The sequence below is a fragment of the Megalobrama amblycephala genome, linkage group LG9 (assembly GCF_018812025.1).
Source record: "Megalobrama amblycephala isolate DHTTF-2021 linkage group LG9, ASM1881202v1, whole genome shotgun sequence".
Lineage (NCBI taxonomy): Eukaryota > Metazoa > Chordata > Actinopteri > Cypriniformes > Xenocyprididae > Megalobrama > Megalobrama amblycephala.
Window position 1 is genome coordinate 17,459,777 of NC_063052.1, and position 25,225 is coordinate 17,485,001.

Here is a 25,225-nt window from a genome sequence, read left to right on the forward strand (position 1 = left end):
AATGTTTTTTAAAGTCAGTCTTTACATATGTTTTATTTGATAGACTGTTTGTATGCCTTGAATCGTTCTTGTCACTTACATCACTGAGGGTCAGAATATTGTACTTCAGTTCAACTTAAATCACAATTTTTTTTTCCCGTTCCCAATAAAGTTACTGGCCAACATAGCCAACTTATTTATTCACCTAAGCCAATTTTTACTCGCATTTGGCACTTGGTAAGTGTTTATTTTGGACCCTGCTAATATAGATAATTTGATATAATACACATGAAATGAAATCAACACTTATTTTATGCAATGTTTACTCAAAATGAATGAAAAACATTAAAAAAACAGAAAATGTTTAATGGTCGTTGACAAGGCTGTCGTTAAACTTTGGAAAAGATTCAAAGAGCACTCCTGTTAATCAGCCAAACAGACAGAAATGTTTTTTAATGCTGATAATGTACAATTATTCAGTTCAGTAATCATTTTGTATACATCAGAATACCATGCTGTCACTTTCCTATACCATAACTGTACTATGGTACCATACAGTACTTTTTTTTGTCATAACCCATCTACCCACACTGCACCTCTTCTCTCTCTCCTCTGCTTTTTCATTCCTATTTTTTTTGTTATTTTTTTTCTCATCAGGAACAGGGCAGAGATTAGAAATGTTCTGCTGGCTTTTCTTTTCCCCGTGAGCTCTCAGTCTCGCCAGACGATTGAAAACGATGCAGACGGATAATGATGCGGGCGAGAGACGGAAGTTTTTGCGCAGGGAGGGGGAGACACATCCGCCCACAATTTTTATTTCCATATTTTATTCTGTCGTAAATGAAATAAAAGAGAAAATGATGCTGTTTACCTCCGACATGCTCTGCTACCATCAAATGTTATGATTCCCCTCTGTGCCAGCCAACTCCCCACACCCCCCATCGGCCCACGCCCTGCATGAGAGTGTGTGAGACGGTGTCTAGCTCTGGCTGCAACTTGTCTGAGGGGAAAATGTGATTGTGGTGGGGGTGGGGGTGTTTTTGGGACTTTGTGTATTTTAAAGAGAGACAGAAAGATGGTGAAGGGGGGGGGTGTTGCCTCGTTCTCTATGTCTTGATAAATCAATCTTGAGGCTGGCAGATGAGGCAGGCACCACAGAGACACTCTCAGACTGGCACCATTCAGCCCTGAACCCCTGTGCACGCACACACACCCAGACAATAATGAGACCCCGGCACAATACAACAATACACATATTTCAAATGTGAGACGCAAATACAGACTGTACACAACAGTTCTAGACCTGTCAATCTTTTCCATGTTTTATGTTTCACAATACATTCCCATGGAATATCCTCTACAATACATTCCCATGGAACATCCTCTAATGTGTATTGGCCATAAAATGTCAAACACTGCTACAATGAGTGTGTTTTTTTTAATACGATATATATTTTATTGTGGTACCCTATCCAGTGTGACACCACAGACTGACACCACAGACACAGTTTAAAACTGCTTGCCAAAGCAAGGAGGGAAAAAAAGAAGAAAATAAAATGTCAATAAACAACATCAAACTAATCGTCCCATGGTGATTACATATAGGTAGGTGTGCTCTGTGGCTCCACCTTCTTTGACGTGGAAATCTTCTCCAGTTCATTCCTTTTGTTCAGCCTGTTGAGGTCTGACGTGAGTAAAACATGAACACACTGGAGAGCTGCTTTAGAAATTGAGGTTGTATTTCTTATTGAAAGGAACATTGGCACAGTTTTTCATGTTTAATAGCTGCTTGTTTTAAAGCAAACTTTTGTATAAAATGCTAAATAAATGACTTGACTGGAGTGCCAAATAGCAGAGTTTGTGCAAACATATGCACCTCTCTATCAGATGTTTTCTTAACTGCTGTTTTCTCACCACTGTCATTTTTGTTGTGTTTACATGTTCATCTAAACGCTCTTTGCTTGCGCTACTTTCATCATTACGACAGCAAACATCTTTATTACTACTCTGATAGTACACTTATCAATTCATGTAATAAATTCGAGTGTATTTGGGTTTTTAACGGGTCTGATTCTCACCTTATTGATGAACAGAAATTGTAGTTTGCGAGTAAAGCTTTAAATTCCACCATTAATGTCAGCTGCTGTAATAATCATCTAATACGTGTAAGTGAAAATCGCTGCGCGGCATAAATGATAAATATGTTAGGCAGTATCTGTGCATTTCTTCCTGTTTTCTTCCATTCAAAAAGTTGCATTGTATATGATGTAAGCATGCTTCGGCCTGGAACGTTAAGTGCAATGTGAGTGCAGGCCAGCGGAGGAGAGGGGAGGGGGGACAATCGCACTCGGGCTCGGTTCAAGGCAACCATGCCTAGTGTGAGTACACCCTAAGCTGCAAAGTAGAGGGATGAATTGAGAGAGTGATCCAGTGGGACCAAATACTAATCTCAAGGGAGTGGGCGATTTTACCTTTGCTATAGGTGGGAGTTGGCGGACAAAAAATACAGCGCATAACAAGAAAAGCGTCATCAAATGAAGTTCACCGCATTCGATCAGTAACATTCTCTTCCTCCATAGCAGGCTAGGCCAAGTGATTAATTCATTCATTTGTTAATGTTTTTTTAGTTTTATATATTTTCTTTTTGCTATATGTTAATTAGCAAGGCTACATAAACACTAGGGCTGAGACAATACATCGATTCTCGATTGATACAATGAAACTGGATCGGTCCTGTCATTCTCTCTCTTGAATCGATTCTGAGCTTAGTTTTAACAGCAGATGGCGCTCTAGGCTAGTTTTTAACTGCACACTCAAATGCTCATGAAGAAGACTGCTGGACAGTGATAGTGTGTTCGGCTGAGTCATGTAAGTGGTTAAATATACTTGCACCTCGGCTCAGAATGCTTTTATGATGCAAGATTTGTAATTTTCTTCAAACTTTTGGAACTTTATGAATGATTATTTTAGGTTTAAAGGTGCCATAGAATGCTTTTTCACAAGATGTAATATAAGTCTAAGGTGTCCCTTGAATGTGTCTGTGAAGTTTCAGCTTAAAATACCCCATAGATTTTTTTTTTTATTCAGTTTTTTATCTGCCTATTTTGGGGCATAATTATAAATGCGCCGATTCAGTGCGTGTCCCCTTTAAATGCTTGTGTTCCCGCCCAAGCTCACAACTCTATAATACATTGCATAAACAAAGTTCACACAGCTAATATAACCCTCAAAATGGATCTTTACAAAATGTTTATCATGCAGCATATCAGATCATGTAAGTATGGTATTTATTTGGATGTTTACATTTGATTCTGAATGGGTTTGATGGTGCTCTGTGGCTAAAGCTAACATTACACACTGTTGGAGAGATTTATAAAGAATGAAGTTGTGTTTATGAATTATACAGACTGCAAGTGTTTAATAATGAAAATAATGATGCTCTTGTCTCTGTGAATACAGTAAGAAACAATGGTAACTTTAATCACATTTAATAGTACATTAGCAACATGCTAACAAAACATTTAGAAAGACAATTTACAAATATCACTAAAAATATCATAATATCACGGATCATGTCAGTTATTATTGCTCCATCTGCCATTTTTCGCTATTGTTCTTGCTTGCTTACCTGCATAACGTCTGATTATTCGGCTGTGCTGCTCCAGACGTTAATACTGGCTTGTCTAATGCCTTGAACATGGGCTGGCATATACAAAAGTCAGGGGCATACATATTAATGATCCCGACTGTTACGTAACAGTCGGTGTTATATTGAGATTCGCCTGTTCTTCAGAGGTCTTTTACACAAATCTAATTTACATAAGAAGGAGGAAACAATGGTGTTTGAGACTCACTGTATGTCATTTCCATGTACAGAACTCTAATTATTTAACTATGCTGAAATTCAGTTTTCAATTCTAGGGCACCTTTGAGTGGTGTGTGTAAAGGAACTGGAAGTAGGCAGAGTACAAAGTGTTTCTAAAGCACATATAGTGCCATCTGCTGTTAATAACTAAGCTCAGAATCGATTTGAGAGAGAATCGCGATACATCAGAAAATATCATAATCGCTCCAGATTCTTTGTATCACGAACTGAGATTCAGTGTCCCAGACCTAATAAACACTTGTGTTAGCTGAAGTTTTTATTTCCTATTTATTTTAATTTGCGGGTGTGGGTAAAAGTGGATACAAACATTGCGGCTGTGTGCGTGAGTGGAACACACACTTTTACAGGAGCAGGCGGTAATGGTCAGAAGTTCAGCAGATCGGGTGGGAGCGAGTCCTGCACAGGGTTCAATTGCAAAGCGGGCCAGACTTTATGGCGATACTCAAAAGTCTGGAAGAGATGTTTGCCTGAGGCCAGGTCTGCTACAGCCAGTGCCACCCTCCTGAGCACTCAGTCTGCTAAAAGTGTGCATGTCTGCCAGGGGAGGTTTAATTGAGCTGTGACTCATCAAATGGAGAAGGCAAAAGGCTTGTCACACTTGGGTGCATGGCAGGACTGTATTGAATCAGTGGTTGCTGAGGACAACAGGTGTGTATGAGTGTCTGTCCAGTCCAAAAAAAAAAAAACCATATAAAAATGAGAGTTTGAGAGTAGGTGGATGTTCTATAAATGGGGTACTGCACGTTATCTGCCGGTTTGTGTATGTGCATCAGTGTGTGTTTGAGCACTGTTTAGGTGGCAGAATATGCCTGAGAGGATGAAATCTGAGCTTGGCACATCCGGTCTGATTCACAGCTCCTTATAATAAAGAACAACAGAGACTGAGAAGGAAATCCTTCATTGGAGAGCAGATAGGGAGACGATGATGGGTTTTGGGACCTTACGTAAGATAAGATTCATCAAATATTCTTGTTGGGTTATTACGTGGGCACTCCTACGCCAGAAGCGGGAACTATGCCAAATAATGGCTGAACAGGATGAGTGCTTCTAGCGGTCTATATTCTTTTTCATTCTAATAACAATGACCTAAAACCTCTTGAATTGGGATGGTTTGGTAGACCCACCAAAGGTGGGTCCAAAATTCGAAACATTTATTGCTTTATATTACACAATGAATGTTTTAAGAGTGTATTTCTGTAACCACGAGTTAGGTTACGGTTTATTTAGAAGGTGAGCATTCACCTGGTGCTAAATGAGGGGTCCCTTCATTACCCCTGGGGACACGAGATACACCCCATTGTAGTTGTATGTATTTATGACAAGCAAAAACTAAAAACTAAACCAAAAGTCTTTAAAAAGATTTTTAAAAAAGACTCTCCTGGAAGTCATTGTATAATTCGCACACTGGCTGTTGAGTATGCATGGTTACGTTTTGTTACATAAAATGTTGGGAGCGTGAGTAAGGAGGTTATCCAAAGTGTGGCCAGAGGCAAATCAAAGATTAAGATTAGGGATTCTCAGTCAGGACATGGGGGGACGTAGTGAAACTGAAACTGAAAGATCATTCGTAGGAAACTAAGTCTCTGTAAATTCTGGCAAGTTCCTTCCTACCTACTGACAGTGAAGGGCCCTAGTGACAGAACACTGTCCTTGCAGTAGTGGATAGAGGGAACTCCTGTTTTTTCTTGAGACTGAAGAGATTGAGTTTAATTTGGTAAACACCGTTAGGCTGACTCCCTGCTCTGTTTATCTTCTTCATCAGCTCCCTGCTGAGGTGTGTGCAGTAGGCTTCTAGTGAAGTGCTCATAAGGTGTCTATGTAATACAAAATTGCAATGAGAGTGACGTGGGGTTTTGGTGATCATCTAGGAGAACTTGTGTAATTTGTTGTTAATAGAGTGTGGTGTGCAGGTGCAAGCGGCCATTTTTGTAAATTTGGCCAGTCTTTGGCACTGTCTTCCATGAGATGTCTGACTCATATTTCATGTTTAGAGTTTTTTTGTTGGTATTGGTTCCCTTTGTTTAACCTGTCTCCTCAGCACTGGGGTACCACAGGGTTCAGTACTTGGCTCATACTTTTCTTCATTTGCACTCAAATCTGTAATGCATTCATTACTTATCTTATAACATGTTGCTTATCTCAGCACGTCTCCTCCTCTCTGTCTCTCCACCTATGATCTTAGAATGGATCTCAGCATGCCTTTCTAACATATCAAACTGGATGCAGACTCACTTTAATACTTAAAACAAATAAACTTCCCTTAATACATCTCAAGTGATGGTCATACAGTCATCTATACCAGTTCCCTAAAACAGTAGGAGTCACCCTAGACTTTGGTGGCTATTTGCAGTGCTGTATGGTCTACAATTCTGCCTTTTCTTGGCTAATGCTTTATTAAGCTGCTCATCCAGGCAGTAGTCATTTCATGGCTAGGCTAATACAACTCACTTCTTGCTGACCTACTTGCATCTTTCAAAAGCCCCCCAGAATACCGGAACTTGACCTGTATTAACCTCGATAAATGTTCTTATGTCAAGCCTCTGCTCAGGTCTGTACTTCGGCTCTCATTAACTACAAGAATTACATTAAAGTATTTGACCTGCAATGCTAATGTCTAATTTACTAATTTGTCATTTAGATGATTCTTTTATCCAAGGTTATTTAAAATACACCTGTGGCAACCTGGGAAGGGACTGCACAGTGGTGGTAGTTCATGAATCAACTCTTCGGGAGTTTTAACCTACAATGTTTTTGTTACCAACCAAGCTCTTTAAATACTAGACTACAACATCCCAATGGTGCCAATAGCCTGGTCCCCTACAACCTTCAAACACTCCATCATCCATCTCTCCCCACAAAGGGTTTCTGCTTGTCCAGGTCTAGGATTCTTTCAAGTCATTCCTCAAAGAACAAGTTTTATTTGTCACATGCTCAGTTGAAATGGCACTGAAATGTTTTCACACATTTGCGTGTTGGGTCTCCACAACGTGTCTGTAAGTGGAACGACGATGATGTGTGGGTGGAGGTTTCACCTTCACTGTACAGTACGTGTTTGTGTGTGTGTACTTGTGCTTGCCCCTCAGCCAAACTGCCTTTATCTGGCATGGTGGGAAGTTGTTATATCGTTAATCAATGTCAGAAGAGCAACATGCCCTTTGGCGTTTCTCATCTCAAAGGAGAGCGCTGCCATGTGGCTGTGTCATAATGGAAATGTATGGGCAGCCATTGATGGGCAAATGTAAGGATTAGTCAGTGTATCATGTCAAAGCAGAGCCTCAAGATTTCTGTCTCAGAACCTTTTGTTTATCATTCAGTCATGACCGAAAGCATTTATATATCTCCTGGATAGTCTCCGCTTCAGATGTGCTTTCTTGGCTTAGTTTCAAGGAACAAGACGTGGCCTGTAGAACAGATCTATGGTCAGATGTACCGATATGAATGACACACTGCAAAGTGACACACCTGGGATTTCTATACAAGGATTCCTGGATGGTGTCAGCTTCTCAAAAAAGTTTTAAGAAGTTTTAGAAAGTACCAGGGACACTTAAAACAGTAAGTGAGTGCAGAAATGATGCAGATCAGCCCTTCACATTACTCTATATCTGCTGCAGTTGTTGCACTGAGGCCCTATCTTCCATTTTCAGTTCGTCACAGCGCGCCACGGCGCTCTAGCCGATCTCCAGAGAGAGATATTCGTCGCATAGAATGCTGACACAAGGAGGAACTGTCCTCAAGAAGGAGGAGAGGAACGAGAGAGCGTCTTGGCTTGTGCATGCTGGCTGATATCGGAGCTGTCAGTCAAACAATGAACAAACTCTGTCCTAGGGACAAAAAGAAAACTTCACTCACACTCCTTCCTAACTTCCTACACATCCTTATCAGTATAAATCAACTTCACTGTTTTTCAAATTAGACACTCTCATCCTTGAGTTAAACACACTGTGCCAATCTGCATCCACATATTAGTAGTCTATCTCCTGAGGGGTGCGTTTTCCGAAAGCATTGTTAGCCAACTATGGTTGCAAATTCTGTCGTTATCTGCATAGTTCAACGAGTAGGTGTTTCCTAAAATCATAGTTTCACCGAATATTCGCAAACAGCATCGCAAAGTTCTCGACCTGTGGTTAGAAGCATAGTTTCTTGTTTGTGTGACGTTGACTTAATAAATCCCTATCTTGAGCTAAGTAAGAAAGCCGACATTCAGTGCAATCTATATATTTAATTTTTAATCTTTTTGGTTTGTCGAGAGATTTAAAGTGCCGTTTTTAAAGAGTGTGCATGTGCATACATGCTCTAGTACATAAGAAAGAGCCTATGATTGAATCTTTAAACAAAGCAAAATAACTGAGGAAAGTAAGAAAATTAGTCCTCAGATTTCATGTCTGTGATTTGTAGCAAAAAAATCTTGCATTAACTCTATTTCAAACTGATTACTTAAAGGTGCCCTAGAACGCTTTTTCACAAGATGTAATATAAGTCTAAGGTGTTTCCTGAATGTGTCTGTGACGTTTCAGCTCAAAATACCCCATAGATTTTTTTGTATTCAATTTTTTAACTGGCTATTTTGGGCATCATTATAAATGCGCCGTTTCAGCGCACGTCCCCTTTAAATGCTCACACTCCCGCCCCCAAGCTCGCAACTCTATAACACATTGCATAAACAAAGTTCACACAGCTAATATAACCCTCAAAATGGATCTTTACAAAGTGTTTGTCATGTAGCATATCGGATCATGTAAGTATAGTATTTATTTGGATGTTTACATTTGATTCTGAATGAGTTTGATAGTGCTCCGTGGCTAATGGGGCTAAAGCTAACATTACACACTGTTGGAGAGATAAAAAATGAAGTTGTGTTTATGAATTATACAGACTGCAAGTGTTTAATAATGAAAATAATGACATGTGTCTGTGTCTGTGTGCTGCTCCAGACGTTAATACTGGCTTGTCTAATGCCTTGAACATGGGCTGGCATATGCAAAAGCTGAACCTTTAAAATAAGTTATTATCCACCGCCTGCGTGACATCATTAACCAACGTGGTTAAATGACAAATTTGCGACAATACGGTTTCGTGACTAGCTAGTTGTTCTCCTCAACGATGCATTGTACAATAGTAGATAAGCAGTGAGTTACATTGTTGTATGGGAAATGCATCCCTGATCTAAGAATGTGAAAAACTAAATATTTTCAAAATTGACTGTCTGGTTCTTTGAACTCTGAGATTTGTATAATTTTGCAGACTCAGGGTCATGGTCAGACCAGACAGTGAGCAGACATGTTTCTTAATGAGTGTTAACATAGTTCTTCTGTTTGAAACTATTTGGACTGAGTACAACAGAATTCAACAGAATGCAGAAATCTCAAGATGCAATTGTTAAAATTTGTTAAAGGACTACTGGAAGATAGTGATTTTATAGCAATGATTTGGTAGGTCAGGTCACAGGGGTTGTCTTTCACATTTCTTTGCTACAACCCTACACATTCAGATGAATGTATTTGTCCATTGTGTTGGTTCTTGTGCTGTTTTTTGTGCTGTTTTTGTGCAACCGTTAGAGTTCAGGTTAAAAAGAATACTTTTTAAAATCTTTTAAGCTCTTCCACTTTTAAAACTTTTAAAATCTTCCACTTCAACTTCACTTCCATTCTGCTGCTCTCCATCCAGCTGTTTAAACCAATTATAAAGAGCTTTCTTAAGAATGATTAGTCAACTAGTTGTTAAAGCATCTGATTTTGAAAATATGTACATTCCTAGACTTTAGGGTCAATATGACGCCCATGTAGACCTCTATAATAGTAGAGTCTCCGGTTCCTAATGACTTGACTGTCACATAGTGCTTTGATGAATAAGAGCCGTCAAAACCATACTGCTGTGTCCAGAGCTGCCCTACACATATCCATAGTCTTTGCTTTGACTTTTATTCTACACATTTGTACTTTTTGCTAAAAATGTTTCATTTGCCTTTTCTTGTTGAGCGGGCTTCTCTTCTCCCTGTAGTGTTTGAAGTGGAGATGATTTTACTTTCAGAGGTGTGCACGCCACCCCCAGTTATATTTATCTCCAGACTTCAAAGTGCCACCCTGCTGTGTTTTTGCATCTGAACAAATAAAGAAGGTTGTTTCTCCAGTGTAGTCTTCCATATGGCTCTCTTCCGAAATGAACCAGCCAAGGGGAACAGGAATCACTTGTTCAAATATAATCAAGTTAACCTTTTTTTTTTTTTTCTCTCTTTCTCTTTCCTTTTAGTTTCTCCTAAGATGAAACTCCAGCACTCCTGAAGAAGAATGACACCCCTGGCACATTGGATAGGACGGTGCCTATGGGCATCTGTGTCACTCACATGCCAAGCCTGAAAAGTGGAAAGAAAGAAGGCAGTTCTAGCAGACACATCGAACACTTCCAAGCTTTAGAGTGAAACTTTGCACAATTGGCCATGGCTGCATATCCATGGCTTGGAGGATAGGGTTCCTTGTTTAGCAAGCATTTCTTACCACAGTAAGTTTTGTAACTGGTCATTTAGCAAATCCAGCACTTCCTCTGGCCAGGAGGGGTTTAAAGAACAACTGCCACACATGAGCTGAACCAGAGGATCCAAAATGGAGGTCACACAGCAACGCTCTTTCTACTGGACTGGTTAAAGCTGCAGTCAAAAGCATTACTGCAAGGGCAGTATGCAGGCAGCTGACTACCCAGCCACATATAATAACACAGGTAAGAATCACTTAAATTAAGTAAATTAAGTTTCTCCTTAAAGGTTTGCACAAATAAATTAATATTATATATCAAATATTAAAATTGATGTACAATTGCATCTTATTAAGATTCCCCACAGGTGTCAGTATAAAATCAAATCAATTACTTATCAAAATATTGCTTAGTTCACAACCCCCTATAATGATAAAAATCCACCCACTCTTTTTTTTAATCCCCATAAAACCTCAACACTCTCATGGAACAAGCCGTCTTCATTTTCTGAGCAATGTCATGAAAGTTTATTATTTCCATGTGATGTCACATTGCTCAGAAAATGAAAGCGGCTTGTTCTGTGAGACTTTTGGGGATTTATGGGGATTAAAAAAAAGTGGGTGGATTTTTATTTAGTTTTATTTTTGAAGAGAATGCGCCACAGATCTAATATACACATTCGATTTCTGTCCCTGCTGTTTACGTTCACAGACATAACAGACTGTTTATGTGAACTTTGTGTGTTTTTGACATAATATTGCATGTGTTTGACAGTTTAAGCACAACAAAAAACACGAAAGAGAAGTTAGTTTAATACTCTTGCAACATGCCATCTGACAAGACAGCTTTCGGTTTGTGTGCTTCAGATGTGTGCGCTCAGAAGACGATAAATTAGAAGTTTAAACTGATATACCTTTAAAGCACATGGAAATAATAAACTTTCATGATGAAGAAGAACTGCACTGTCCGTGAGCGTGATCACGATATAGATGTTAATCAAAACCAAGCAGATGTTTTGTTAGTATTTGGCACAGTAATCGATGCAGACAGGAGCTGTGATTGTGGAAAGGGGAGCAGCAGCTCAGTTGCATTTAAAGGCACAAGCACGAAATGGTATGTTTTTCCACAAATGTGTCTTTACAACATGGTATAATGATCCGTGAGGTCTTTTAATCTGAAACTTCACACACACATTCTGGGGACAGCTGAGACTTACATTACATCCTGTATAAAGGGGCATAATAGGTCCACTTTAATTGTTTGAGAATACATGACTTAAAGGTAGAGTAGGCAATTTTTTTATAAACACTTTGTTATACTGGTTGAAACTATACACATCCCGATGGCAGTCAAATAGAAGCAATAGAAGTGGTCTAAATATTAAAAGGATAGTTCACCCCAAAATGAAAATTTGATGTTTATCTGCTTACCCCCAGCATATCCAAGATGTAGGTGACTTTGTTTCTTCAGTAGAACACAAATGATGATTTTTAACTCAAACCGTTGCCGTCTGTCAGTCTTATAATGTGGGTCAATGGGAACTTCTTTTATAAGAGTAAAAAAAACTTGCTTGGACAAATCCAAATTAAACCCTGCGGCTCGTGACGACACATTGATGTCCTTAGACACGAAACGATCGGTTTGTGTGAGAAACCGAACAGTATTTATATCATTTTTTTACCTCTAATACACCACTATGTCCAACTGCGTTCAGCACTCTGTTAGTGAGGTCTGATCGCGCTCTGACATCGGCAGTGATGTCTCACGCATATACTTCAATGAGTGCGAGACATCACTGCCGTTGTCAGAGCGCGATCAGACCTAACTAACCGAGTGCTGAACGCAGTTGGACATAGTGGTGTTTTAGAGGTAAAAAAATGATATAAATACTGTTCGGTTTCTCACACAAACCGATCGTTTCATGTCTTAGGACATCAATGTGTCATCATGAGCCGCAGGGTTTAATTTGGATTTGTCTGTGCATGTTTTATTTACTCTTATAAAAGAAGTTCCCATTGACCCACATTATAAGACTGACAGACGGCAATGGTTGCAGTTAAAAATCATCATTTATGTTCTACTAAAGAAAAAAAGTCACCTACATCTTGGATGCGCTGGGGGTAAGCAGATAAACATCAAATTTTCATTTTGGGGTGAACTATCCCTTTAACCCCTTAGCATTCCTGTAAAATTTGCCTAAAATGCCTAAAAAAAGAAAGGCATACCAAAAATAAATTGCATGCTGTTCTTGAACAATTTGGAGTATATGCATGGTTTTGGTCTCTTTTGAAAGGTATGTGTACCGCTGGTGGTACAGTGGAAAGCTAACAGGTTAAAAAAATATACATCTTCTGTGGAAGTCTCAGGACCAAATAATGTTCGTCCAAACATCACATGCACATCAGCACATTTCATGAGACTGTGTAGAGTTGTAGACAGACAGTCGCCGAGCACCACAAACAAACAGCAGCCACCTTTTTCAGTTACTCCTAACCCAAAACAAGACTGCAACCCATGACATTCTACTCTGAGCTGTTCACGTCCTCAAACTCAGATTTTTGCGTTTCTATATCAACACTATGAACACTGAAATGAATCTGCATCAGTCAGGTGGTTCATGTAAGAGCTCTAAAGTTGTTTACGTTCATTATTATTGTAATGTTATGTGCTTTAAGGGGCCGTTCACACAGAATGCGTTTTTCTATTCCAATGCGCTACTTTCCCATTGTTTTTCTATGTAAACACGTGCTTGACGGACGTGCATGACCGTTACGCTCGCGTCTCGTGTCTTTTGCAGCGCCTCAGACATGAGCGCCGCGTTTTTAAGACGCCGTGTCAAGTTAAAAGAATTTCAACTTTTACACGCAGCGCCGCTCATCATTGTCAGTTCCAAAACAGTGGACCAATCAGAAGAACTTGGAAGCGGGGCAAGCGTTGCGAGTTGGCATGACAACTGTTTTATATAATGGCAACATGGCGGAGGAGGTGCTCATTATTATCTTATTTTCTTTTTTTCCATGTCAAAACTTGTATCTGTAAATTCTGCAGTTTGCCTATTTCTGTTATTTCCGTCATTGTAGTTATTGCATCATGTCTCAAAGGCGCGTCTCGAGACTCTCGCGTTCTATGCTGCGTTTTTTTTAAAAACCGTTTTTAGGCGCAAAGACGCGTTCTATGTGAACAGCCCCTGAGACGTGAGGTAATTTACCGCAAGGTAACGTCTCTCTTGATGCCTTGCAGACTCTGCTGTGCTCTTTCATGTATTTTGGAAGAGGCATGGCTTTGGATAGCGCTCTGAAGGGAGGGTGGGTTCTTATGCTTTTAAAGCTAGCTTGCTATTGCTAGCCTCTCCGAAATTGCCTACCTTACCTTTAAATCTTTTCAAACTGCAAGGAGTCACTATCATGTTAGGAGGTTATGTTTCACAAAAATCAAAAAAGAGAATGTTTTCAGAAAGTGAAACTTCTGTCTTTGTGCGGGGCCGGCCAAGTGCTGACAATGAAAATACTCCAGTATCCAGTTTTTAATATCAGATGTGGAATTTGAACTTGGAGTGGAATTTGGACCCATACATCCAAAAATTCCTGAGAGACCTGAGGTAGAGGATATTGTTTTAACAACTGGATGGCCCCCAAGCTGAGCCGGGGTCACAATGTTCTGCTATTTTATTCATCATGGAGAGAAATGAAAAACCAGAACATTCTGTTCAAAAGCATGTGATGGGCTCTCCAGCTGAGGGGAAAGAGCGCCGGCCCACGATCTTAAGCAACCTGTCAGTCAGAGAAGTCACAACAGAATTAAATGCCTAAACTAGCAAAACCAAATAAACATTACAAAGATGGATTGAAATTTAACACAAAAAAAAAAAAAAATTTGCACAAAAATCAGAATCAGAAGGAGCTTTATTGCCAGTGTGCTTGCACACACATGGAACTTACCTTGATATTGAAGCTTCCAGTACACAAACAAATATAACAAGACAAATAATAAAATGTAAGAATAAAATACACAAATTATAAAGACAGATATGTAGGATTAGTCAGAATAAACATATTTACATATAAACATATTGACATTCTATTATCATTTTAACACCTTTATTTCGTTCTAAACCCACATGACTTCTGGAAATTCTGCAAAATGTCAGACATGCTCTTGAACATGTTGAGCACCGTAAAAGTAGTTCACATTATGTGTGTGCTGTATTCATTTTTATGTTTAATTTAATTTAAACATGTTAACACGCGTCACCTCTAGAAAAGCTTCAGTTTGCCATATTTTAATAAAAAATTGATTAATTTTTTCGATCCATCAATTCAGTTTTGTTGCATGGAGAAGAACAGCTTGAACATTCTTCAGAATATATTCATTTGTGTTTCATGCATAAAGGAAATTTAGGTTTTAAGGACATGAGGGTGAGTAAATGTTAGAAAAAAAAAGTTTTGTGAAATATTCCTGACCATAAGTTTAACTAAAATACAGAAATTGCCATATTTTATTGCTTTAAAACATTTGAGAGAGACAAACACGAAGCTTAGTAAATCTTATTATACAAATACTAACAATCACATATATATATATATATATATATATATATATATATATATATATATATATATATATATATATATATATATATTATATATTTTTAATCAAGTCACTTTTCATTTAATATCTGTATGAGTTAATTTTATCCCAATTAAAAAATGTATGCTGCCACTGTTTTTATGTCAATATGATTTGATTTAATTTGCTGATGATTTTGCCTAGCAACAGAGACTGAAACTACTGATGCTTGTGCTTGCTCAAACACACACACACACGCACACACACACACACTGTATTCTTCATGGAGAAGGAATTGTGTTGGTGTTTCATGGCAGAGGCGTTTTGAGTGTGGACAGCTTCCAAATCGATTCCTGTCATTTTGTGAGCCCACAGCACACAGGTTTGCGTAGGGAGATTCGGATAGGTTGGGGGAGTTTACCGTGGGATAAATGCCGGGGAATGTGGTGATACTAAACAAACGGGATAGGGGAGCGCAAAAACAATCGATACTTGGGAGGTTAAACTCTGGTTTGCTGGGCTTGTTTTTAGGTTTGAGCCGTGGCGGTGGACTGACCTGTTTAAACGCTCCCGTCTAATACGTTCACTTTAAATCTAAAGTTAAAGGTGTTTCAGAATCTGACGGAATTAGCTTAATAGTTTTCAACTTTAAAAAAAGACCATCACACCAGCTATATGTAGTACAGCGTCTAGCCCTTGTCTGTTTTACATTTTACTCAGAAATGTTAATAAAGTGAGAACATATTGCGACGGCTGCTCTGTCTCGCACTTTTTGACTCGGTTCTGCTATGCATGCACACTTAATTATCCAAGCTCAGCCGGCGGAGGTCATTCTCTTCTCACCACGACACACACCGCTCCCCCTCAATGTGCTGGGGAATTTGGCGCAGAAAATTTTGCAGGCTTCCTCGCTCTTATTTTCTTTTCTTAATAAAGGAGCCAAGACCTGGAGGCGGCGACAGACACAGACTGAGGGAGAAAGACAGGGAGGGGAGTGTTGAAAGTGACAAAAGATATAGCGTGATGTGTGGGAGACGAGGTCCAAATAAGATTAAAGGTATTAAGAACAAAACTCATTTCGCAGCCTTGGAGGAGAAATCCAGCGGAGAAGTACACAAGACTTGTGTAATGCAGCAAGACATCTTATCCAAAACTAGATGGCAAAGTATCAGTTTATTTGGAGAATCAAAAAACACAATATCTGATTCTGGCTAATTAATTGATGTGTATTTTTTGCGCAACTAGTCCACTAGCCAATCAAAAATAGCCCAAAATTAGCCCTGTGACCCTATCACAAATAACAAAACTCAAAATATGCCACTACCATACCTAAAATACATATTTTACAGTCACTGTTATATGTTATACACAATTTAAACTTGAAAATCACTATATAGTTGTATTCATAAACAGTCTATTTTGATAAATGAGCTCAAAGGCTCCTTAACAATGCCCCTCTCTAACAAAACTCATCATCTAGCACAGTTTTATCATTGGTAGACTATTAAATGGGTAAAATATTTTAATAAGTGCATTTTGTCGATTTACAAGTTTTCGATTTAAAGGTCCCGTTTTTCGTGGTTTTTTGAAGCTTTGATTGTGTTTATAGTGTGCAATATAACATGTGTTCATGTTTCGCGTGTAAAAAAACACAGTATTTTTCACATAATTTACTTATCTGTATACCGCTGTTTCCACTGTCATAAAAACGGGCTGATGACTTCCTTGTTCTATGAAGTCCCTCCTTCAGAAATACGTAACGAGTTCTGATTGTGCCAGCGGTTCCTGTGTTGTGATTCGACAGCAGTTTAGCGCATCTTGCCCCAAAAGGTCACGCCTCTTACCATAACGTGGAGATGCACGCGCTCAGTGTTATTGTAAACATGTCTTTAATTTTACCCTATCAATTTGAGCCGGAATCAGACCCGGTGATTGGACTGCGGGATGAAAATAACAGCGTTTCGACGACATGGCGACAAACACACTCTACAAACGCAACTCTTGTGTATTCCTGTGGGCGGAGGTTAGTCAAAAAACTGTTTTAGTGACGTCATTAAAGAAGGAAGTAGAGGGATGTAGTCCAAACTGGCCGTTCGATGTAGGCGACTTCTGTTAAATAAAATATCTCGCTTGGCATTGAACTTTGAGCTTTAAAATTTTACAGATTTTATTTATACTCTAACAACAACATTACACACTAACTAAAGTTTGAAACATGGGATCATGAAGAACGGGACCTTTAAAGATTTCAAGCTCAAAAAAAAATGGTTGAATCATTCACAATCAGATCGATAAGATGAATTTCGAAAGTAGAAAGGATGAATTTCCATTTCCACTTTAAACAGGCAATTCAGGCTATTGGTAAGTGTGTTAACCAACAATCAGTTAGCAGTTTAAACATTGATTTTTAGGCTAATGTTGTAGGCAACGCAGCCTTTCTGATTTTTTGACAGTACTTGACAAAGTCATAAATGATAATGTAATAATTTATTGCAATAATAGCGAAAAAGAAGTATTACCATTTGAAACTTGGCAATGCTTTCAAAGATGAACATTGATTCTTTACAAAAAGACTTTGTCAACTTTGTCAAAAAGTTTCAAAAGTAGGCATTGACTGTGCTTTAGGATAGGAGTAGCCCATTTTGAACTGGAATGCTTACTTTTCATGATCCAATCAAGTCCCACCATTAATTGTTTTTTCTTGAGTATCCTGTTTCACATTGTGGAAATAAAGTGGGTCGTGAATGCTATTTCATGATGTCAAATGGAAAATTAAGATGAAAAAGACAACAAACCACAGACATGAACAGCTGACACACTTGGCCTGAACTTGCCGGCGGACTCCAAATCCCACGTGCAGGGTAAATTTAGGCACTGAGGCTTCTCTCACACCCATGCATCCCATGATCTCAACCGGCCGCACACAGATGGCCTTGTCTGACTGCTTCAGGGGAGCGGAGGGCAGGTGATATCAACAGCCGGGCCAGGGAAGAGAACCCAGACACGCAGGGTGGTTTGAGGTCTTATCAGGGTCGGATGAGTCATGAGAATGGCAGGCGATTGTGCGACGGGCAGCCGATGACACGGAGAGCGGTCAGAGAGCATCAGTTTGGCTGAGCAGACGGGAAAGCGAGTGAGAGAAAGTGTCCTGCTCTACTGTAGGACAATAACACTGCTGCATCAGACACACTGACAATGTACCAAATGACAGTCTAAAGGCACGGTGGCATTTACTCTTGATCTGCAAAATTTTACATACGAAATTCATTTCAATTGGAATCTGCACAATCTGGAGTTTATAGTGAGGCGAGACACTGGGTTCAAGTTCAGCAAGTTGACCAAATGAAATTTGGTTTGAAATCGACTTCTGTGTGAGCTGTGTATCACATATATTGGCAATTGATAATAGTCCATTTTTGTCATGAAATTTTGTCAAAATTTCAGTAACATGACAACACCTCCAGGAAAGAATAACTATTACTGTTGCTTATATGTAGGATTAGTGAAGTAGACAAACTCCTAACTGAAGTAGTAAACTTTGGTGTGTTGCACATCCTTCACTGTTTTTGATACAGAAATGATTGATACCTCAAATAATACAGTTTGTTGAGTAGAGGTATGCTTTTTTTAAAGTGATTAGACAAGTTTTAATTATTTTAAGTGATTAGACTTACATTTAACTTAACTCAACATTAAAAATAAATACTTTAAATATCCAATCTTACCTGGATACATTCAGTATACACCAATCAGGCATTACATTATGACCACTGGCAAGTGAAGTGAATAACACTGATTATCTCTTCATCACGGCACCTGTTAGTGGGTGGGATATATTAGGCAGCAAGTGAACATTTCATGTGTTATAGGCAGGAAAAATGGGCAAGCGTAAAGATTTGAGCGAGTGCCAAATTGGCAAGGGCCAAATTGTGATGGTTAGATGACTGGGCATCTCCAAAACTGCAGCTCTCGTGGGGTGTTCTGGTCTGCAGTGGTCAGTATCTATCAAAAGAGGTCCAAGGTAGGAACAGTGGTGAACCGGCGACAGGGTCATGGGTGGCCAATGCTCACTGATGCACGTGGGGAACGAAGGCTGGCTCATGTAGTCTGATCCAACAGATGAGCTACTGTAGCTCAAACCTGTCAGGGTGCCCATGCTGACCCCTGTCCACTGCCGAAAAGGGCAACAGTGAGCATCAGAACTGGACTACAGAGCAATGGAAGAAGGTGGCCTGGTCCGATGAATCACGTTTTCTTTTCAAGTGGATGGTCGGGTGCGTGTGCGTCACTTACCTGGGAAACACATGGCACCAGGATGCACTATGGGAAGAAGGCAAGTCGGCAGAGGCAGTGTGATGCTTTGGGCCATGTTCTACTGGGAAACCTTGGGTCCTTTGACACGTACCACCTACCTAAGCATTGTTGCAGACCATGTACACTCTTTCATGGAAACGGTATTCACTGGTGGCTGTGGCCTCTTTCAGCAGGATAATGCATCGTGCCACAAAGCAAAAATTGTTCAGGAATGGTTTGAGAAGCACAACAATGAGTTTGAGGTGTTGACTTGGCCTCCAGATTCCTCAGATCTCAATCCAATTGAGCATCTGTGGGATGTGCTGAATAATTGGAGGTAATGGAGGCCCCACCTCGCAGCGTACAGGACTTAAAGGATCTGCTACTAACTTGGTGCCAAATACCACAGCACTCCTTCAGGGGTCTAGTGGAGTCCATGCCTCGATGGGTCGGCTGTTTTGGCAGCAAAAGTGGGACCGACACAATTTTAGGAAGTGGTCATAATTATATCTCTGATCGGTGTATACTTAGTTAAGCAGTATGTACTTCTATTGCAAACCTCAACTGCTCGATTGTTGTATCGTCAAAAAATGTAAACTATATTATTGCATATCTCTTTATATAAAGTAGGATATAAAATTATAACTTTTTCCGCATACATACAGTATCCTTGCGCAAGGTGATACGCTATATAGCTCATCTAAATTTTTATTTCATCGCAAAATGTAACTATATTATCCCCCAGCTATTTTTATAAAGTTAGACGTATAAGTATGTCCAACTTTATCTGCATACATAAAGTATTATAATGTAAAGTGATGCATACTATATAGCATATCTCAACTGATGGATTGGTTGTGTATTGTCACAAAATGTAAACAATATTATCACCCATCTGTTAAATGCAACTACAAGGCATTAAGATATAACATCATGATTTTTTGTAAAGCTGCTACAAGATTTTTATCCTGGAATGTGAAGAAATGAGCAAAAAATCTGATAGATTTGCATTGAGTGGCAGCATATAGCAGCTTATTCTGGCCAGGAACCACTAACTTACACAGGAAGAGAGCGTTTGACCTTAAAGGGATAGTTCACCCAAAAATGAAAATTTGATGTTTATCTGCTTACCCCCAGCGCATCCAAGATGTAGGTGTCTTTGTTTCTTCAGTAGAACACAAATGATGATTTTTAACTGCAACCGCTGCCGTCTGTCAGTGGTATAATGCAAGTCAGCGGGAACTTGGACTATAAGAGTAAATAAAACAGGACAGACAAATCCAAATTAAACCCTGCGGCTCGTGACGACACATTGATGTCTTAAGACACGAAACAATCGGTTTGTGTGAGAAACCGAACAGTATTTATATCATTTTTTACCTCTAAAACACCACTATGTCCAACTGCGTTCATCACTCGATTCGTTTGGTCTGATCGCGCCCTGACAGCGGCAGTGATGTCTCGCGCATATACTTCAATGAGAGCGAGACATCACTGCCGCTGTCAGAGCGCGATCAGACCAAACGAATCGAGTGATGAATGCCGTTGGACATAGTGGTGTATTAGAGGAAAAAAATTATATAAATACTGTTCGGTTTCTCGCACAAACCGATCGTTTCTTGTCTTAGGACATCAATGTGTCGTCACGAGTTGCAGGGTTTAATTTGGACTTGTCTAAGCAAGTTTTATTTACTGTTATTGTAGAAGTTCCCATCCACTAGCATTATTTGACTGACAGACAGCAACGGTTGGAGTTAAAAATCATAATTTGTGTTCTACTGAAGAAACAAAGACACCTACATCTTGGATGCGCTGGGGGTAACTTAAGCAGATAAACATCAAATTTTCATTTTTGGGTGAACTATCCCTTTAATGTAAAGTGAGTTTTTATTTTCCTTTTTGGTGAGGATAAATCTGAAATAGCATGATATTGGACTGGCGATATTGCAAGGCTGTTTCGTTCATCTTTGTAAAAAAAAAAAAAAAAAACCTTGAAGAAATCTGTACACAATGAAAATATATAGAGAACATAAAGGAATTTTGTGAGTATGCAGATGTTCTACTAAGTGCCTCAAAAAGTTCTTTCAAAGATTTGAAAGCCACAAACCTATAAGCACCCTAGCATTATGCCAGCAATTTTTTTGCACACAGAAGCACCACACATAATTTGTTCAGAAATTGTAAAAAATCTAGTTTATATTGCAATGCAAAACGATAATAGCAGCAATGTCTGCAAGGCTCAGACTTTGGTCTACATTTCATCCTGAAATTGAGTGACACGCCTGGCTGTCTGCTTAGGACAGATAGATAGTTGTCTGTCCTCAACCAGACATTCAAGTGTGTTTGAGTTTGTTTGGGCGTTGTGTAGAGACTGGCGTCTTAAACATGGTGTCTCATTTCCCCTGCTGGTGATCAAATCTGCGATTAACGCCACAGACCAGACAGCGGCCGGCGAACAGCCTGATACAAGCTTGCAGAAATCCTGCCCGCTATAATGGCTCTGAAGTGAATTTTTATGGTAGATGTTATGTCATCGGGTGCGGCGTCAGGTCACGCATCTTGAGTCTGGGTAGATTAGAGACACATAAAACTCTATCACAACATCACTGACCTCTTTTATTCAGAGCAGCCTGCCGAACAACTGCCTCATATGTTCTCTTTCTTGGGATCTCTTAAAGTGCACCTGTACAAAAGATTAACAGAGGCTCTTTTGTTAATTGGAGGGAGAAATTAAGATGGCTTTTACAATTACAGAACATTATTTTATCTTATAATTTTTACCTTTTCAGTGGTGTTGATTTAATCCTTAAAGGAACAGTTTAACCAAAAATGTAAATTGTCATCATTCACTAAACCTCATGTGATTTCTTCCTTGGAAGACAGGGGCCCTATTCACAAAACATCTTAAGGCTAAAAGTAGCTCCTAACTTGCCAATTTAGGAGAAACTCTTAAAAATAATGGGCGTGTCAATCCTAATTTTAGGAGTCCTAAATTTTTTGCTCTAAGAGTATTTCACAAAGCATTTTAGCACTAAAACTAGCTCCTAAATCTGTCAAACGTTAGGAGTAGTCAAGAGAGGACTCCTAAGTCACTAAGACCAAATCACAAACAGTCCTAATCCATCCAAAGACACTGTACACCATTGAGGCAATAGCGATAGAGTCTTGGGTGCTGAACCTTTTATTCATAAATGCAATACATTTTGATTTATAGATTTGAATCTACGATGAGATGCCAAAAATAAATCTTTAACAAATACATAAATATTGTCCAATTACCTGTGGCAGTGGTTTTCATGAGTTCACATTTACAAATGATTGAATAGAGTTAAAAAAATAAAAAAAATAAACATATTTGGTGTGCTGTCCAAGGGGATCGAGGGCTCTGAGCTTGGAATTTAGCCCAAACCCAAAGTTATCCCCGTATCCCCAGCCGAGAGTGAGGAGTAGGGTGGCGGAGGGATACAGAAAACTGTCGAAGTAACTATAGGCGAGTTGGCTCTCGTCTGTGTATATATTCCTCCTCTCGAGCTGATTAGAAAGACCGTTTGAATGTGTTTCTCGCAAACTGTTTATAAAACATAATTTGTCGCTTGAATTCTGCATTCTCTTGAGATGCAGACATCCAAGAGGCGGACAATTAACTGTATATACTAGTTTAATTAGTGACACTTAGCCTACATTCTAAAACCTTTATTTGAATATGGCAACATTTTTATTAAAAAAAATATTTGTTTGAATAGGGCAACATTTGTATTTTAAAACCTTTATTTTAGTATGGAAACATGACATCTCATTCTACAATATTTCTATGATTAAATCACTGACAGAGACTCCTCCCCCATCAGCCAATCACTGTGTGTATACTCCGTATACTCCATAGCAACGAGGTCAACCCCGCCCTTACTCTTAGCTTAAGACTTCTCTCTATTCCTTAGTAAAAGTTTGTCTCAGCAGCTTTGTGAATAGGTTTTAAGAGAAAACTCTTTTACTGCTATTTAGGAGAACTCTTAGTGGTAAGATAAAATGTTTTGTGAATACGGCCCCAGAAGTATAATTTTAGCAGAATGTCCAAGCTGCTCTTCTATATAAATATATTAGACATTGTTGCACAATGTTAAGCTCTAAAGACCACAAAAGTACCATAAAAGTACCATGATTTACAGCTAGTAATGGCTTAAATTTGGGCCTGTTCCAGTGTTATTGTTAACTAAAACTATTAATAATATTGCTGATATAAAATAAATAAAATATAAATATTAAATGAAGAACTTAAAAAAAAAATTGAAATGTTCTTGGCGACTAACTGATTCTAGTTGAAGTACTAAAATTACTGAAACTAAAAACAAAATAATATAAAACTGAATATAATTGTTAAAAAAACTAATAAAAATAACAAAAAAGCATCAAAATGTCTAAAATGAAACTAAAATTAAATTTAGTTACTAAAAATTAACTCAAATTAAAATGAAAATGGAAAATTCAAAACTAAAAGCTAATTTAAAATCTTAATAAATACAATATTAGTACATAAATAGTACTAAAATAACACGGTCCAGTTCCTCACATAAAGCATGTAACATGTTTATAAAAATATTTTTATGTTTTAAAATATATGTTCCAAATATATGTAAAAAAAGTTCCGTTGCTACTGATTTATCCATCACATTATTTACAAAATTGATTTTAATGTAGTTTATTTTGTACTGTTGTGCTGACACTATAAGTTTACAAATAATTTAATTCTAAAAATATTTCAGAATGAATTATCAAGAATGAATTATCAGTCAAAAGGAGTTGTCGCTTGTCGAAACCATGGCCTAGCAGTTAGATCAGCTTAAAAACCCGTGCACTCTGAATCCCATAAATCAGTTAGAAATCAGCCAGTCAGATTGGAGCTTACTGTTTTAGCCAACTCATACCATTTTTGTGTGCAGTATCCATCAGACAGCCTGTGAATGATCTATGGGCGTACCGTCTGAGGTTTAGACTTGTCAAAGAGCAACTGGGTAAAAATGTTTCACATGCTCTATAAAGTTTTGAAATATGTTTATCTTAGCACTCCACCCAAAGCCAAATTGTAATTGTTATTTTCCTGCATGTGGTGCATTGCATCAACCTGCATATACTTAATTATTCAGTCTGTCTGGTATGTGATGCCTTTACTTGTATAATAGTGCCGCATTGTGTCATAACAATCCTAACCATCCACCCTTGAAGGCACATTTCTCTCTTTGTCTTACTGCAGAGTGCAAGTTCCACTGCACCAATGGCAGATGTCTGAAACTTCTCTCGCTGATTTGTAATCATCTGAATGAATGTGGAGACAACAGTGATGAGGAAAATTGTCCTGCTGCTGTCCCTCCACCCCCAGACACCATCCAGTGTAAGTCCATCCGCCCACCTCTGTCTCAGCACCACATCTGCATCTCTGGCAGGTGATATTGCATCAGTGTTGGGGAAGCTACTATAGAAAGCTACTCAGAATTTAATGCTCGGCTAACTGTCAAGCTGCATTTTAGAAAAAGTAGTTACATTGAAGCGAGTTAGTGTCTGTAAATTAAAGGGGACATGACATGAGAAATCAAATTTGCCTTAATCTTTCACCATGAGGTCTTTGTACCATTAAAACATCCTGTAAGTTTCATAGCTTAAAAGGTCCTCCTCATTATAAACAAAGCATTTATTTAATTAAGACGAATGGTTATACATCGGTGCACCATAGGCCCCATCCACTGGCGTTTAGTTGCTTAAAGGATTAGTTCATTTCAGAATTCAAATTTCCTGATGATTTACTCACCCCCGTGTCATCCATATAGTGGACTTGCAGTTTCAGTGCAGTTTCAAAGGGTTCTATGTTGTCAATTTAGGTGTATAAATAAGGGTGATATATATATATATATATATATATATATATATATATATATATATATATATATATATATATATATATATATATATATATATATATACTTTAACCACAAATGCCACACATTATGTAATCATGTTGGAAAGATCACGCATGACGTAGGTGGA

At 38.7% G+C, this 25,225-nt stretch overlaps 1 protein-coding gene across 3 annotated transcripts in view; it reads left to right on the top strand.

Moving 5' to 3' along the window:
- Positions 1-25,225, top strand: part of ldlrad4a (low density lipoprotein receptor class A domain containing 4a) — a 103,110-nt gene that overhangs the window by 22,150 nt on the left and 55,735 nt on the right. For 2 of the 3 annotated variants that reach the window (XM_048201920.1, XM_048201921.1), the window contains 2 exons: positions 10,112-10,576; positions 24,438-24,575. In XM_048201920.1, coding sequence (XP_048057877.1) covers positions 10,537-10,576; positions 24,438-24,575 — 178 coding nt within the window. In that variant the 5' untranslated portion in view covers positions 10,112-10,536. The remainder of the gene's footprint in view (positions 1-10,111; positions 10,577-24,437; positions 24,576-25,225) is intronic. The other variant, XM_048201923.1, reaches the window with a different exon arrangement.